General features: G+C 34.8%; 1 protein-coding gene across 1 annotated transcript; it reads right to left on the bottom strand.

Annotated features, from left to right (window-relative positions):
- Positions 1–863: 863 nt before the first annotated feature.
- On the bottom strand, positions 864–16918 carry LOC113153549 (inter-alpha-trypsin inhibitor heavy chain H4-like). The gene is made up of 23 exons (XM_026347234.1): positions 16802–16918; positions 16043–16203; positions 15810–15914; positions 15378–15540; positions 15174–15284; positions 14658–14786; positions 14386–14502; positions 14037–14205; positions 12995–13105; positions 11566–11747; positions 11277–11456; positions 11056–11177; positions 9060–9229; positions 7737–7781; positions 6538–6609; positions 5227–5271; positions 4063–4134; positions 2748–2792; positions 2092–2199; positions 1733–1898; positions 1366–1514; positions 1187–1271; positions 864–1069 (listed from the first exon to the last, which is right to left on the bottom strand). Exons 1-23 carry the CDS (start codon positions 16871–16873, stop codon positions 955–957), a joined length of 2694 nt encoding a protein of 897 aa, XP_026203019.1. The 5' UTR covers positions 16874–16918; the 3' UTR covers positions 864–954.
- Between the last annotated feature and the right edge of the window lie 521 nt (positions 16919–17439).

Raw genomic sequence — 17439 nt, 5'->3', positions numbered from 1 at the left:
AAGTTAATGCTGGGTTGATTAACATTTTGTCAGGAAGCTATAAATGCAATTTCAAATGCATACCAATGTGTGTTACTGTCTTCTGGATCAGTTTGCCAACTTTCTGTATTTTAATTCTCGTCTCAGACAGTAGGTGAAACAAGTTGATCTATTTGCTGCTGCTGCTGATTTCTGCCTGTCCTCAACAGAACAAATTTCCCCAAGGGAATCAGACAATGTATAGATCATCTTAAAACTTCTGTACACCGAGTGTTCAACTGGAAATATTTGACTATTTCAGTGTTAAAATAAATGCCTGTTGATTTTTACCTGATTGTTGGGATGGGGAAGTGCAGGTTACCCAAAAAATGAATTGTTCTTACCAGATGTGTCATAATAAATAATCCAGTTAGTGAAAAGATTGTGACTTAATCTTTGAACAAATGTCCTGGACAACCTGGATGTATCCAGACTAACAAATGTGCAGAAAACTACTGAGGAGTTTCAAAACACATCCTTTGCCACAGTTGTAATTACTTAAAAAGAAGCAAATTATTACTTTTTCTTTACTAAAGTAATGATTTACTTGTACAGTAAAGTTCTGAATGTACAATCTTTCTTTGGTATTTCCATTGTTTTTAAACTGTGGTATTGCCAGTAAAGGATATGAAGAGACAACATTTTTTCCCTTCATCATGCTTTTATTTATCTGTATCTTTGGGTCAACATTTTTAACTAACAACATTGGGTACATTTGATTAGACTTTAAAATATATTATTAAAAAAAAACTCTTAACAAGGTGGCTCAATTAACAAAGTGTGCCAAATGTAATCAAACTGCTTTCACCTTTGGTTTAATTTTCTACTTTTATTTACCTGTTATAGGTCAAAAGTCTTTGTCTATGGTGAATCAATGCTTGATTAGTTTTTTTATTTGAAATGACAACTTTTCATGTGACTATACATGGGTAACACTTAAAGTTGTGCAGCAGTAAAATCATTCAGGCGTCTCTGCAGGGCAGACTCAGCAGACATGAACCAGCAGTCCAGTGTTGGGGGAATGGAAATACTGTAGTCAACAGCACTGGATCTACAACGGAACCACAGAAAGTCATATACTGTACTCTATGTTTGTCTAACAGACTAATGTTAATTATAGCACCTTCTAATTGCTCCTTCTCAACTAATTCTACAAGACAAAATGTACCTGGTCACATCAATCTCTTGGTCTCTGATCTTAAGTTTTGTTGAGGGACTTTGCTGCACCTCCTCATAAACTGCTGCCTTTAGAGCTGGACACAAAGAGAACAAACAATGAAGCAATGATACACACAAAATATTTAAAATGATTTATTTTATGCAAATGTAATCAGCCTTTTCACCCACCTAAAATTCCATCAACTCTGTCGTCCGATGGCCGCTGCCTTAAAACCGGCCAGAGGAATTTGTTACCATCCTTCTCATGAACTAGGATGACCATGCGTGTGTCTCCAACTGCAACATCAAATTCCTTGTCCCGCCCAAGCACTGTTATACTGGAAAGAAATATGCACCTAGTCTTCATTTTCTGTTGGACTCTTTTAAAAGTCTCTACACACACACACAGGTAATTTCACTTATGTGGACATTATGTAATAAACACAGTCTAGTGTATGACAATGTGAGTGGAGTAGATGTCTTGGAAAATAAATGAATAAAACATTCTCAAAATATATAACTATGCCTTAAAAAATCACTCTGACTGTTTACTTACTCAGCTGTGACAAGGTCCCGTCCAGGGTTGCGTGTAACTCCTTGTCCTGCTTGTACATTGATGCCATTGGTGTCAATCTCAATGTACTGGTTATTTTTGAAGTGGATGCCAATTATTTTGAAGCCTCTGTTTGCTACTGAGTCAAGCAGACCGTTCACAGATAGCTCTAGTACAAAAGAAAACAGATGTACCTCAACACCACACCGAAAACTAGGTTATACATGATATAATGCAATGATTATTAGTAAAAAAAGAACAATAGAACGTTTCTAAAACAAAAAGGCAAAATAATAGTGTTTCTATGATAGAAAAAAATCACGAGTGGATAAACAGTGGCACACAGAAGCAACATTACTGACCCTCACTGGGATGGTGAAGTAATTTAATATAAGTGTTTCCAGGTACATCAAAGCACAGCGGAAGAGACTGATTCTCAGCTTTAAGTAAAAACCTGTGGAAAACTATAACTAGACAAACAGAGACAAACTGAGTGAAACATGCTGACAAAGTAGATCAAAACTCGTTCTGAAAATGTTTTTATACATTTATGTCTAGAATCAAAGACCTTAGTGGTAGTTTGATGATTATTTCTGGTTGATCTTATTTGGATCATGTATTTTACATATGTTTGCATTATGTGTTAACTAAGACATAAACTAAGTGACTATGTGTTGATACACAACAGAGAAAAAAGAAAATAAGGGCTTAGTTAATTAAAGCAATAATTAATAACAGAGCAGCTATCTGGTTAATTTTCTTTCTCTCACCACAGACTTTTATCATGAATGGTGATAACATGGATAACGAGTAGGTCATTCTACATGAAGTCTTACCTTTTCCACAAACAACAATCCTACAAAATAAGTGTATACTACAGACATGCATTTAATGGTATATACTTTATGATCATTTTTTGTCAGTAGTATCAGTTCAAAGAATTCTGTAAGCTACTGTATATAATAATTCACGGGCAAATTATATTTTTACATGTTAATGAATTTATGTAATACTGTACCAGCAGCTTCTTTGGCATGTTGAACTTGATCCTTTTCTATAACTCCTAAACAAATAAATAAATAAAAATGGCAGTTATAAACATGTACATCAGAAACCTTCCAAAGATACTGGATTAGCAGATATTCAGCTAAGCTCAGCTTCAAAAGATATCTTCAAACATTTCTGATTTCAATGTTCTTAATTGTGTATGTGTGATATGCCACACACACATCTAAATCCTCACCTCTTGAATTTGAGCATTGGCTTAAATGCTCACAAAGTTACTGTAATATATATAATATTTGAGAGGTTGTATTTTAGTAATAACAATGTAACAGGGTTATTATGGTGTTGATAATAAATAATAAAATAACATCATGGTAGTTACTAAAGTAATGGGTAATAATATTGAAAACAAGCACCAAGAGTTAAAGTAATTATTTAGAAACACTTTTAAAAACCACAAAACAGAGCTTTTAAATACTAAACGATCTGTTTCTACTTTATTTCATGGTACTGTATTATCTGTGGTGATAAAGATGAACAATAGAGCAGAAGTGAAACCATTTTAGGCCATGACTGCAACTAATTATGATATCCACCATAATGTCTACATCCTTAAACCACTGGACACATTTATAAATGTATACTTTACTGATGTGCCCTCTCTGGAAATTATTACCTCCACTTTCACTAATCATAAGCAAAGAACCTTTTGTTCAAGCATAACCATCTTTATCAACCTATATTTTAAGGTCTATGCTCTGCAAAGAATATCATCCATCTAATTACAACTACATCCTTTTTTGGGAGCAGCCGTAGCTCAGGTGGTAGAGCAGTCGTCTACAAAACTTAAGGTGAGTGGTTCCTTCTGGCTATTTGCTGAGGTGTCTTTGGACAAACCCCAAAGTAGTGCCTACATTTGTTCTGAATCTTACTTGGATCACTTCTTAAATATATATTTGCATTGTGTGTAAACTAAGGCATAAACAATAAGACTGTGTTGATACACAACAAAGAAAATTTAAAATAAGGGCTTAGCTAATTAAATTAATAATTTGAGAAAACAGAGCAACTATCTGGTTAATGTTTCTTTCTCTCACCACAGACTTTTGTCATGAATGTTGATAACGTGGATAACCAGTAGATTATTCTACATGAAGTCTTAACTTTCCAACAAAAACATTACATAAAAAGATATATAACACAGACATGTACTTAATGGTATACACATCTTTATGATTCATTATTTGTCAGTAGTTATTTAGAGAGAGTAGTGTAATTCAAGAGCCAATTATATTTTTACATGTTAATGAAGCTATGCAATACCGTACCAGCTACTGGCCGAGCATCTCCAGCATGCAGAACTGGCAAATCATGATAGTCTGCGTAGTCATAAAAATCTGCTAAATAAATAAATAAAAATGGCAGTTAAATACATGTACATCACAAAGCTTCTAGAAATACTGGATTAGCATCTCTTCTTAATTTTTACCCAACCTCATCTTAAAAAATACAATCACACTTTATTCCAATCCTCACAAACAGAATCTTAACTTGAATTTTAAACTGATTTAAACTTTACATTTTAATTGTTTTATGATTTTGCCATTTAATTAAACATTTTCCAGAGATGGATAGATCTTATTCATATTTAATCATATTAATTAGCAGTTTACAACCCTTGTCACTGTTTCAACTATGTGGATGACACCTCACCTGGGTGTAGTTCAATTTCCAGGAAGTAAATATGTTCATAGAAAATATAAATATAGTAACCACAAACATTAGGTTCACCAGGGAAGAATGATAAATATCCACACTTCCATGGGTGGGGATGTTTCTTCTTGAAGAAGAAGGAAGATATACAGTACAACTAAGGACAGCTCTTAATGCATTGATTTACAAAGTGTGCCTTCTTCAAAAATCAGCTATTGAACAAAGTACAGTCAGTCCTGTCTGACAGCTTTCACCCCCTTTGCAGTTCCATGTGCTGCCCTCTGAATCTTTCTTTAGGCAGCGACAAGCCAGAATAACCCCAAACCAACAAATACCATCAGTATGGTGACGCATAAAGTGTGAGCGCATTTCCTCTTGATGCACTTTATGGTGACAGTGTCTTTTTTTTCTCAGTGTTATATGTTAATGTATTGTGACATAAACAATTGCCCCTCTGGGACAATAACGCTGTTAGAGATTGAATTGATGGTAAGTTTTTTTTACTACCCACATACCTATTTACTTTAAACTCACCAACTCACCAACATGCAACACTCTAAGATACACACTCTTTCACCCAAAAGTCCAGAACCAGCACATAGGATAGATTCAGAGAGGATAGATTTGATGGGCACCAATATAGTAATTACAGCTGTAATTATTAGATTGATGCATTTTTGTCAGTAGTATTCATTTAAAGAATTCTGCAAGCTACTGTACATAATAGCTCAAGGGAAAATTATATTTTTACATGTTAATGAATTTATGTAATACTGTACCAGCAGCTTCTTTGGCATGTTGAACTTGATCCTTTTCTATAACTCCTAAACAAATAAATAAATAAAAATGGCAGTTATAAACATGTACATCAGAAACCTTCCAAAGATACTGGATTAGCAGATATTCAGCTAAGCTCAGCTTCAAAAGATATCTTCAAACATTTCTGATTTCAATGTTCTTAATTGTGTATGTGTGATATGCCACACACACATCTAAATCCTCACCTCTTGAATTTGAGCATTGGCTTAAATGCTCACAAAGTTACTGTAATATATATAATATTTGAGAGGTTGTATTTTAGTAATAACAATGTAACAGGGTTATTATGGTGTTGATAATAAATAATAAAATAACATCATGGTAGTTACTAAAGTAATGGGTAATAATATTGAAAACAAGCACCAAGAGTTAAAGTAATTATTTAGAAACACTTTTTAACCACAAAACAGAGCTTTTAAATACTAAACGATCTGTTTCTACTTTATTTCATGGTACTGTATTATCTGTGGTGATAAAGATGAACAGTAGAGCAGAAGTGAAACCATTTAAGGCCATGACTGCAACTAATTATGATATCCATCATAATGTCTACATCCTTAAACCACTGGACACATTTATAAATGTATACTTTACTGCTGTGTCCTCTCTGGAAATTATTACCTCCACTTTTACTAATCCTATGCAAAGAACCTTTTGTTCAAGCATAACCATCTTTATCAACCTATATTTTAAGGTCTATGCTCTGCAAAGAATATCATCCATCTAATTACAACTACATCCTTTTTTGGGAGCAGCAGTAGCTCAGGTGGTAGAGCAGTCGTCTACGAACCTTAAGGTGAGTGGTTCCTTCTGGCTATTTGCTGAGGTGTCTTTGGACAAACCCCAAAGTAGTGCCTACATTTGTTCTGAATCTTACTTGGATCACTTCTTAAATATGTTTGCATTGTGTGCAAACTAAGGCATAAACAATAAGACTGTGTTGATACACAACAAAGAAAATTTAAAAAAAGGGCTTAGCTAATTAAATTAATAATTTGAGAAAACAGAGCAACTATCTGGTTAATGTTTCTTTCTCTCACCACAGACTTTTGTCATGAATGTTGATAACGTGGATAACAAGTAGATTATTCTACATGAAGTCTTAACTTTCCAACAAAAACATTACATAAAAAGATATATAACACAGACATGTACTTAATGGTATACACATGTTTATGATGCATTATTTGTCAGTAGTTATTTAGAGAGAGTAGTGTAATTCAAGAGCCAATTATATTTTTACATGTTAATGAAGCTATGCAATACTGTACCAGCTACTGGCCGAGCGTCTCCAGCATGCAGAACTGGCAAATCATGATAGTCTGCGTAGTCATAAAAATCTGCTAAATAAATAAATAAAAATGGCAGTTAAATACATGTACATCAGAAACCTTCCAAAGATACTGGATTAGCAGATTTTCACCTAAGCTCAGATATAAGTAAAGACCTTTACAAATGATGATGATGATGAATGATACAGCAATCACAAACATCAAGCTCAGCAGAGATGAATGATATACTGGCCTTCCTATGACAACCTAGAAATAGAAATCTACAGACAGACCAGTACCTGATGCTCGTGGACACTAAGTTGGTAGCAACTGCCCTTCAAGGAAAATAAAATTGATTGATTGGGACTCAGAGTCAATTGAAAAACCTTGTAATTCTGTCTGAAAAATAACATATCTTTTCATTTCAACCAACCAACACATTGAGACACACACTTTTCCACCCAAAAGACAAGACTTCAATTAACCAATTACTTCTTACTTCTACATTACCTTCAATGTAGAAGTTTCAAGACTGTTGTGCCACTTTTACAGTGCATTCAGATGGAATTTGCCATGCTCAACTCTTTTCACTTTTTATTATGTTATATCCTTATTTCAACTTTATTACAAACTTTTTTGTATTATAATTATTAAAGGATAGAGGCTATCAGCCTTAGGAGAAGTGTGCTCTGAACTTATGTCATACCTCCATGACCAAAACCAAGATAACCAGCTCAAAAGAACAAGTTTTAACATAAAAATGAAAACGCAATTGCTAGTTTATCTACTAACTACATGGTAGTAATACTAATGTTTTCTAAATTAGCTTGCAGGTGAGGACATGGCAGGATTTTGGTAAATATACTACAAGTTTATTTAACATCTCTTAAATGGTAAATAGTTTCTGAAATTGCTGCTGAAGTACTGAGGGGAATCTGGTCAGTATGTAAAGGTAAATTTAGAAAAATCAAAAAACTTTGGGTGAATTAGTCGAAAAAGGGACAGACATGACTTATAGTAGCTCTAACAGTGCAAATAAAATATTCACTCTATGTGTGCACATGTATATATAATTATTAGAATCTTCCTACAAATGTTGAAGAAACCTTGTCTTGACCACACTTTTAAAATGGTAACAAACACAAAATATCAACAGGCTGGTTTAAGATACAAATTTTTTTTTTAGATATTTATCATACCTATACCAGGATTTTGATCTTGACCTACTGCAACTGCTCCACCTGCTGAGAGAAAAAGTTAATATCATAATATATATAATATTCTAAATAAAAATCTCTTTTTTACATACTCTAAATGATACACAATGCTGTGAAGAATTCATAGAAGTCATATGAGAACAGTGCAGTTTCTTACCTAGTTGTTGTCAAAAAGATAGCAAGAATAACTTACTGTATACATGCAGTAAAAAAATGTAGATAATGTACTTTGACATAGTCACAATTTCTAAGTGCGTTTTCACCACCTAGACATGTTTAGTGAGGTATTATCATGCCATTCCTCTCTGGTTAAAGACATTCAAATTTTCATTTTGTTTTCCTGAACTAAACTCACTTACTGATCAAAGATATTAAAGCTCGAGATATTTAAGGTAGACATTAATAAGTAGTATTAATATTTTGCAAAAATGCAAAATATTTTTTATGTAACCTTTGGTACTGATTCATGTTCGTCTGACATGCTAAGATTTTATAAATGTAAGAAAAAACTGTAATATTTTAATATCAAAATAATGCATATACTGTAGTTGTACTGGGAAGAATAAAAGTACCTTTCTAGAGAATGCTGTATATTTGAGATATATCAACATATCTGACAGAGGTGGTAAATACACTGCTCAAGAAAAAATAATTTTGTTTCTTCAATAAAAAAAAATTAAAGAAATACATTTCTCTCTAACCCAGTTCATTTTATTTTATGCATGATTTTTGTCCCTATTGATATCTGATGTGTTTTCAGAGTATTGAAAAAGACATACACATTACAGAAAAAATATTACAGAAACATCTGTCTGTCATGTCACAACATTGCAGATATCTCATACCTGGACTCTGTGGAATCATTTCGTTAAAAATAATAATAATAATAACATTAAATTAAGATACAGTTTTGATTTACTTTTAACAATTTGAACACTAATTTATAAATTAGCTTGCAGTCTTCCCATTCAGTTTAGGGAGAGACCCCCTATTTTCGGGGGTTGCAGAGAGGTTTTCTGTAAAACATATTACATTTATATAGCAATTGTGCAGTTAGCTTGAAACTAACTTAAATCTTTTAGCTAAGCATGAACTGGTTGTATATAAGAAATATGGAAAGATACAATATCTGTTTTAATGTATGTTTATGTGTTAATGTATGTTAATCAGCTTTAAGTTTAACAAGTGCAAAATTTCAGAATAATTTAAAGTAATTATAATAAATAAGTTATAATATGTCAGAAAACTAAAAAGATGAGGAGAAGATATTCATTTTTGATGTAGCATTCTGTTTGTTTTGCTCACGTTGGAAATGGTTCGTTTCTCCTTCCTTGGGTTTATGGAGCACATCTGTGTTTTCTCCTGGAGGCTTAGTGACCACCATAGATGTGAGCGGGGTCACAAAACTGTACTTCAGTGACAACTCCAAGGCCTCTTTCTTCATTTTGGCTTTCTCAGGTCCAGATAACTGCAGCCTGTGTCACACAATTTGTGAGCATGTTTAAAAATCAGTTGCCATGGTAGTAAAGTATGATCCAGTTATTTATCTTTTGAAACTAACTAAACCGGATGTGAGTACATGGGGCTGTACAGATGGTCATTCAATCATTTGATTTAGTTCAGCATTTTTTAGAAATCAATTCACAATTTGGTGCTTTAATTTAGATGGGATGTAATAAAGAATACTTTTATTTTTAAAGTTGTATGGCCATTAATGTGAGCTCATATTAATATAAATCAATGAATGAGTTCAGAGACTTAGCAGTAACCTTGTGTTAGCAAATGAAGACTTATTTTGAAAATCTGTAATTTATGTTAAGACATGACAAAATGGCTAACACCGAATATAGTTCCCATGGCTGTCTATGCCTCTTCAGTGTCTTTTAATGGGGGAGGGGGGTGGTGGGGTTCAGAGCAGCTGGGAATTGAACCCCTGACACGGTTGGTGGTCGATCTGAGTGTGCTATAGTAGTTTGAGAGAGCTCAGGTTGACACGGCTTTGACCATATCATCTGAACAGAAACAGGCCAACTGAAAAGTGCTGAGTCATAGCAGTTTAAGCAGAATCAGACATCTCAAAAAGAGACTGTTTCTGGCAAAACTGTAACTCTTTCCAAAAAACACGACTTTCTGGGACAGGAGACTGAAAATTGTGGTCATAAGTGTGAGTTACAAAAGTGGTCACTTTAGCTTGTCAGAAGAAATATCAGAAGAAATGTAACATTGTGGGCAAAGGGAGCGCTGAGAGGGACTTTCATCACTCTTACAGAGATAAATCTTTCTTTTTTTTTTTTTTTGACTAATAGCTTTTCAAAATCATGAAGAAATTTGTGAATTTGAAGCTCTAACTCCCACTCTAAGCTGTGACGTGTCAAAAATCCATCATTAAAAAACTACTACTAACAGTTATGAATACTGAAGACACCCACTTATAGTAGAATTGTGTCTGTTTTTCAGAGTAAGTAATTTAGTTTAAAAGAAAGGGAAGCAGAAAAAAGATTTTCCACCATTTTTGGCCAGTCTCCATTCATCCCTATGGACCAAAATATTTATGTTCTTTTATGATTTAGGTCACCATGGTAACACAAAGTCATACCATACCATATAAACATTTTATCACAATTAAAGTAAAAGCAAACTTGGAACTAATAAACTGAACTTATGGAAAAGAAGCTTAAGGAGTATTGAAACGTCCATGAATGATCTAATTCATTAAAAGTCTTCAGTATGAAAAAAGAGATCCATGTTTTACAGAAGAACCATTCTTGTGACATTACCCACTGAAGGGCCAGAAAGTTCTCATCATTCACCATTCATTCATTCATTCATTCCATTATAAACTCAAAAATCAGCCAAAAAACATAATTTCACAAAAACCTTGATCATGAATGGTTAAAGTATGCTCAACTAGCTGAAAGAGGACACGCTTGGACAGGATTTGAAGTCTCTCCAATAGAGTTACATTAAAAAAGTGCGTGAAAAAAGTTTAATATCATTCAAAGTTTGAATATTAGAAAAAATCTGAATGAAAGTGTAGCCGGCCTGTCCTGACTCTTAGTCTCTGCACACTTGTCCTTAAACAGCAGAACGTTTTGATACCTGAGTGGTTTCTATAGCTGAAAATTTGAGGAAGTAGTTAAGCACTAGAAAACATATACAGACTAAACCATATAACATAGGAATAAAGATTAGGAAAACAATACTTTGAATGCCGAACAGCAAATAATGAGTACTGCAGTTATTCAATCAATAATTTGAATATCCACTACTACAGAAGAAAAATGTCAGACAGCACACTCACTCTTTTTCCAGTAGCTGTTTGACTGTGAGGTAGGCCCAAACCCTCTGGATGCGTCTATTAGTCACTGTTCCAGTCGACGCCACAGTGGCATTTGTGTCAAGAAACCTCAGCCTTTGAGTCCCCTGTCAGTCCATATTCATTGTTAATTATAAATTTCACAAACCTTTCAGATAATTTCAGATAATTCACATAATTAGTAGGTGGTGTAGCTCCATTCTTACCGAAACTGCAACAACTTCTGGAGTGAAGGTTTCAATGTCATTTTTAGTGATCTGACCAGCCACCACAATCTCTGAGCCATTATAATACTGACTGAAGTGAGTCTGAGTTAGATTGGTCCCTCCTGTGTACATCATTGTCACATTTGTTAACAGAGGAGTGGCCACCTCTTCATAGAAACCCTGTTCACGTACAGTATAGACAATATAAAAATGTTTAATCTTCCACAGTCAACAATGCTCAGTTGTACCTAAGAAAATAAATGAGGGAAGTGCAAACCAATAAAAATACCTTGAGCTGTAAATCTGCATCAGAGTCCTCATAAATCCGTCGTGCCACACCATTGTTCTGCAGTGACATCTTCTCAAGAAACTCAAAACTGACATCAAAACCAAAACCAAGACAGTAGAGTGGGAATTTGTCTGCAATGGCTCTTCTTACATTTGAGTGTATTGTTTCAAGATTTGTCTCCCCTGATTTGAGACAAGAAATGTGGTTTGAGGCCAAAAAAAGTTACACTCAAATTCACACTGTAATTTCAAACCATTAAACAGTAATAGAAGTTACAGTGTGAACACCCATTCAATTCAATTCTACTTTTTTTGTAAAGCATCAAATCACTAGAGAAGTCATTTCAAGGCACTTGATTATAATTGTATAAAACATTATATAGAAAACCCAACAATCCCATTTGATCAAGCATTAGGCAACAGTAGGGAGGACCAACTCCTTTTAGAGGAAGAAACCTCCAGCAGAACCAGGTTCAGGTTGGGTGCATCTAGGGTAAGAATATGATTAGGCATAGTTTCTCTGAGATGTGTCTCTGAGATCAAATGTTTGATTAATTGATTAGTTCCTTCTGGCTTAATAGATAAATATAGCTGGGTATCATCTGCATAGCAATTCAAATTTATAGAGTACTTCCTAATAATATTGCCTAAAGTGGACATACATAAACTAAAAAGAATTGGTCCAAGCACAGAACCCTGTGGAGCTCTGTAATTAACTTCTCCATGAATGCGTGAATCGAAGACTCATCATTAACATGCACAAACTGAAATCTATTGGATAGATAATATTAAAACAGCCTAGTGCTGTTCCTTTAACCCCAATAACATGTTTCAGTGTGTGTAATAAAATGTTTTGATCTATAGTGCCAAATGTACCATTATGATTAAACAAAACAAATATAGGAAGAAGTCCATTGTCTTCATACAAGTTATTCCTGTGCAGGTGGTTACATAATTGCTTAGAGATAAAGGGCAGATTGGATATTGGTCTATAATTTACTAAAGCCCCTGAGTCCAGAGTAGGCTTTTTGAGTAAAGGTTTGACTACAGCAACCTTAAAAGCCAGGGTTACGTAGCCTGTTAGTAAAGATAGATTGCTCTGATCTAATATGGATGTGCTGATCAAAGGTAAAACATCTTTGAGCAGTCTAGTCGGGATGGGGTATAGGAGACATGTTTATTGGTCTAAATGAATTAATAACTGATATTATTTCAGAATGATTAAAGGAAAAGAAGCAGTCTAAGACTAAGATTAATCTAAACTGGGGACGCCACCTCCTTTCCAGCTTATGTGATCTCTACTTAAGCTATGGATTTCTGTATTTTACCATGGAGCTAGCTTCCTCTGATTCACTACCTTCTTTTTTGTCAGAGGGGGAACATTATCAAGTATTATGAAGTATTAATGCATGTGTGTGTTTTGCTATAACCTGTTGTTGGGTCTCCATCAGTGAGTAGTATAAGGATAGATGCTGAACTTTCTCTGGGATGTGCATTCAGCATACGTGCTCCTTCCAGTACTGCTTTATTAATGTCAGTGGCTACAGTGAGACAAAAATATGTTGGATTCCTGTTCTAGTTCTTAAACAGTAACGTCACACAAGAAGAATGATTTGCCCCTTTTATGAAATTAAACAAAACCTTTAACTGTTTCATGGAAATGACCACAACCAAATGTGTAAAAATAAATAAATTAATTAACTTAAGGGACTCCTTAAATAGGACTAGTGGTTATGATTGAGAGAGACTACTCTTAAGTCTCGGGTAAACTAATGATTTCAAACTAATTTAATCTTAGCAAAAATGAAATAATTTTAAGGGGGAGGGCTATGCTGCCATTTATGTGTTTCACATTGTCTATAACAGCTGTTCATTGCATCACTAGAAAGCACATGGAGAGCAATTCTGTTAGAAAGACTTAGTCGCAAGTGCAAGATGTCTAAAACATTGGATTGTCAACTGTTTTTATTAAAAAGGCTTCTTTTGGATTGCAAGTTTCAAGGGAATCTGTGGTGAGTGCTCTCTGAGTTAGACTAAAGTTTACCCATCAACATTTGAAGCATGAGGATGAAATGAGTTTTAGACGTTTGTATTTGAGGAGGCTTTTAACCCTTCCTATTAGAGATGCTGTGCTGCCTTATGCACAGAGAACATATGTTTGGATGCATGAGATCATGAAGAAAGAAATTTATGTTGATGTTTAATGGATAATTTAAAGAAATTATGAGCCAACCTAATTAGGAACTACAACTAGAAGTTGTAGTCAGTTGTGAGTCAAAAAAGTTACACTTTAGACTATTAATTGTCAATTCAGCGGCACAGTAAAATATCTAAATAATTTCTTTCAGTAGCAATTCAACTATAAACACTTTTCAGTTCGGTCATTTCCATGAAAAAGTTGAGGGTTTTGTTTGATTTCATTAAGTTGGCCAATAATTTGGGGTTTATCTGTATTTATTGAAAACCACTCACCTCCCATATCACTGATACCCCGTGCAAACTCCTTGGCACTATTCACATTTGTCTTGCTGGCCTGAACAAGTTCTCTTTTCCAGTGAAAAATATTACCATCAAAAGTGATGAGACCAAAGTAGTCATCTTCTGCCAGGTCATTCAAGATATGGATTAATGCTATCCTGGTCTAAATAAATATAATAATAATAATAAAAACATTAAGACATGAAGACTTTTACTCAAAGAAGAAACCACTATATAATGTTTTATGTGTTTAATAAAGTTGTTGTAAAAGTGATGATAAACTAAAAACTAAAATGCCTCCTATAAGATTCTATAACGAACTCACCTACTTCAGGTACTATACCTGTTCTATTTTTCTGCCATGCATGGAGCCACTTTGATCAATAACAAAGACAACATTCTTTGGTATGCGTGGAAGACTAGATGGTGCAAAGTGATGAACAAAGTACCCATATGATGTCTTGGGAAAGTAGAAAGAAGAAGTTTGACTGATTAGGCAAGATTGTTGATAAAATACACATTTAAAAATGTATTTTTTAGTTCCTACAGATTATTTGTTTATTATGCTAATAGTCAATTATACATTAAACCAACAGGAGATCACACTCAATGTACCTTGATGTCTCCAGATGCAACATCCCTTTTGACATCATAAACAATGACCAGATCTCCATTCATGCCTTGTTCTCCACAGCTGTCACATGTTCTCTGCTGGGCTTCAGTCGGATAGAAATATACCCACGCCTGCAAACACGAGAAATGTAGAAAGTAGGTTGGTTGGTCAGAAAGATGAATCATTTGTCTTGTCAAATTTAATTTAAGTTAAAGAGTTGAAATTTGCATTGCTCCTCCTATTATGGAAGATTTCGTGTCAAAGAGTTTGTCGGTTGTGTGGATCTTTTTTGGCTCTCGGCTCTACTGAGGTTCTGTATGACAGTGATCTCCCCATAAAGTTAGTTGACATTTAACAATCTGATGAAGAGTTTGATGGTCTAGCTGTTTCACTGCTTAGAAGATGCCAACTACAAAGCCACATTTGCACCTGCAAACTTGAACTTGAAAAGTCACAAAAACTAAGGTAAAATAGATATTACAAATACACATTAAAATTTGTCATTGCTGCAGCCGTACCTGTGTTTCAGTCTGTGTTTTAGTGATGGCATTAGCCAGGGCTTTAGTTCTTAGTCCACCTTTAACATCGATGAAATTGATACCAGCTTCCTCATGAATGTACACATCAATCTGGCATTAAGAAAAAATACAGTTAGATGTTACCCCAGCAGTTTATATCTGGATGATCACTGAATATACAGTATTACTGCAGGAGAGACAAACCTTGAAGTCTTTGACAGGCTGCATGGGGCGAGCGTGAATTTGCAGCTCATACTTTCCAAGCCTGCGTTTCAGCAGTTCCTCATATGTGAGTTCAAAAGTCACCTTTTTGTGAGCAGCCACAGTCACAGAGGTCTTAAATTCCTCCAAGGTCCTCCCTACAGAGCTGCAACAGAAAGGATAAGCATGGCACTACGGCACTTGGTCCCACCCACTTCTAGCTTCTGACATTTGAAATTAATCTAAGTGTCTTTTTGTGACCCTGCATCTTAGGTCATGGCCTTAGTGTGAACATGAATATGAGTTCAGTGCAGTTCAACTAAACCTAGAGATGTGAGATTAATTAGTAATTTGTAAGAGAAAAGCAACATGAAATAACATAATTGTTCTTCCACAACTATATAAGACCTGTAAGTAGTAAATTGGTCCCTGTACCTGACAAGTCCAGCACTTTGCCCACGGGACACAGCCTTAGTGTACTGCTGCTGAGCTTCCTCCTTAGCTTTCACAACACCATCATACACCTGGCCATCTATAAACCTGAAAAAGGAAAAGTGCTTGTTTATGTACATTAGATTCTGAGTATCCAATGATTTATGATCCTTTATTAATAATTCTATGTTTATAGATCCATGTAAATGTCGACGCATCGATCTTAGTTCACTCACATTGTGAATTTACTGATGAAGGCGTTCTTGGGGATCCGGACTTGGAATTCTATTTCCTTTGACTCGTTCATACGATTGGCCACACGGCTTGTGATGACTGTGGTTGCATAACGACTGGACACTGTGGAGTTGATGTGAAAGCTGTAGATGTCCCAGTCATCCTGAGGAAATGCAGGAGGAACATATTAAATACTAGTGACCTAAGTGATGTTTTGACTGATGACTAGCTAACCAGTGATCATGGTGCAAATCAAAATGCTGGTTGGGGGCGTCTGTGAAATCTCATTGGTCTGACTGCAGAAACACCCCATCCTTGTTATTTGTAAGTGACTCATTGATTATGTCATGTGAACTGTGGTCTTTGACCCTAAAAATAAAACAAAGTACAGTCACCACTATGACTGTAAGATTAGAATTATGTCACTACAATCAGACTAATAAACACACAAACATGTTTTCTGTCACTTGAAGAGCATTAAAGGGCCGTTGCATGAACATTTATTCCCTGAAGTTTTTTGCAAGTTTTATTATACTGTTTTACAAACCTAAAATGTAACACAAACAAACTATATGTTAAAAACACTGAAGGTCAGCAAGTCCTTTAAACTCTGCTTAGATATTTATCAAGGTAGATTTCAATGTGTTGAACATTGCTGAGACACAAAAATGTGTAAAATTAATTTTAAAAAATATTATAAAAATATATTTATTAGACCCAGTTTTCTTACAATGTAGTACTCTTTGGGTTTGTGAACTTACCTTATTTGGCAGTGTAGTACCCAAAGAGAGTAGCAACCCAATGAGGGTGATTTGCACCACACCTCTCTCCATGATGGTTCCTACCAGAGTGCAACCCAGGGAGACTCTTAGACAACTGCAGCATCAATGTGTACTCAATTTTTTTCATGAGGTCAAACTCTTTTGTCTCCTCCTCTCTAACCTGCTTAAAGCAAAAACATACAAAAACACTCCCACTGACAAATGTACCCATGCACTTTCCTCCACAACGGTCTGCCAGGAATCCTACACATAGCTAATAGAAACCGTCACAAAAAGCTGAAAAACACACAAAAACATTTACTGAGTGCAACTGCTCATGTGATTTTAGAGAGCAACACCGGGAGTGTTTTTTTATGTTCAGTACAGTCCATGAATGAAATACGTATGTATTTTATATTGTATGGTTTAAGTCATTTTTGTAAGTCTGATTGTTTCTGACAGTGGCAGCTGAATTATTGTAATTGACACTGATAAGTTATGCTGCACTAATCGTAACACTGCAAAGGTAAGAAGGTAAGCCAGGGGTTTTGTTTGGTTCTGATTTTAAGTTGGTGCTGGGTTAATTAACATTTTTATAGGAATATATAAGTGCAATTTCAAATGCATACTAATGCGTG

This window comes from Anabas testudineus, chromosome 5, assembly GCF_900324465.2.
Source record: "Anabas testudineus chromosome 5, fAnaTes1.2, whole genome shotgun sequence".
NCBI lineage: Eukaryota > Metazoa > Chordata > Actinopteri > Anabantiformes > Anabantidae > Anabas > Anabas testudineus.
Note: the sequence above shows the minus strand (reverse complement) of the source record. Positions and strands in the feature narration are given on the sequence as shown.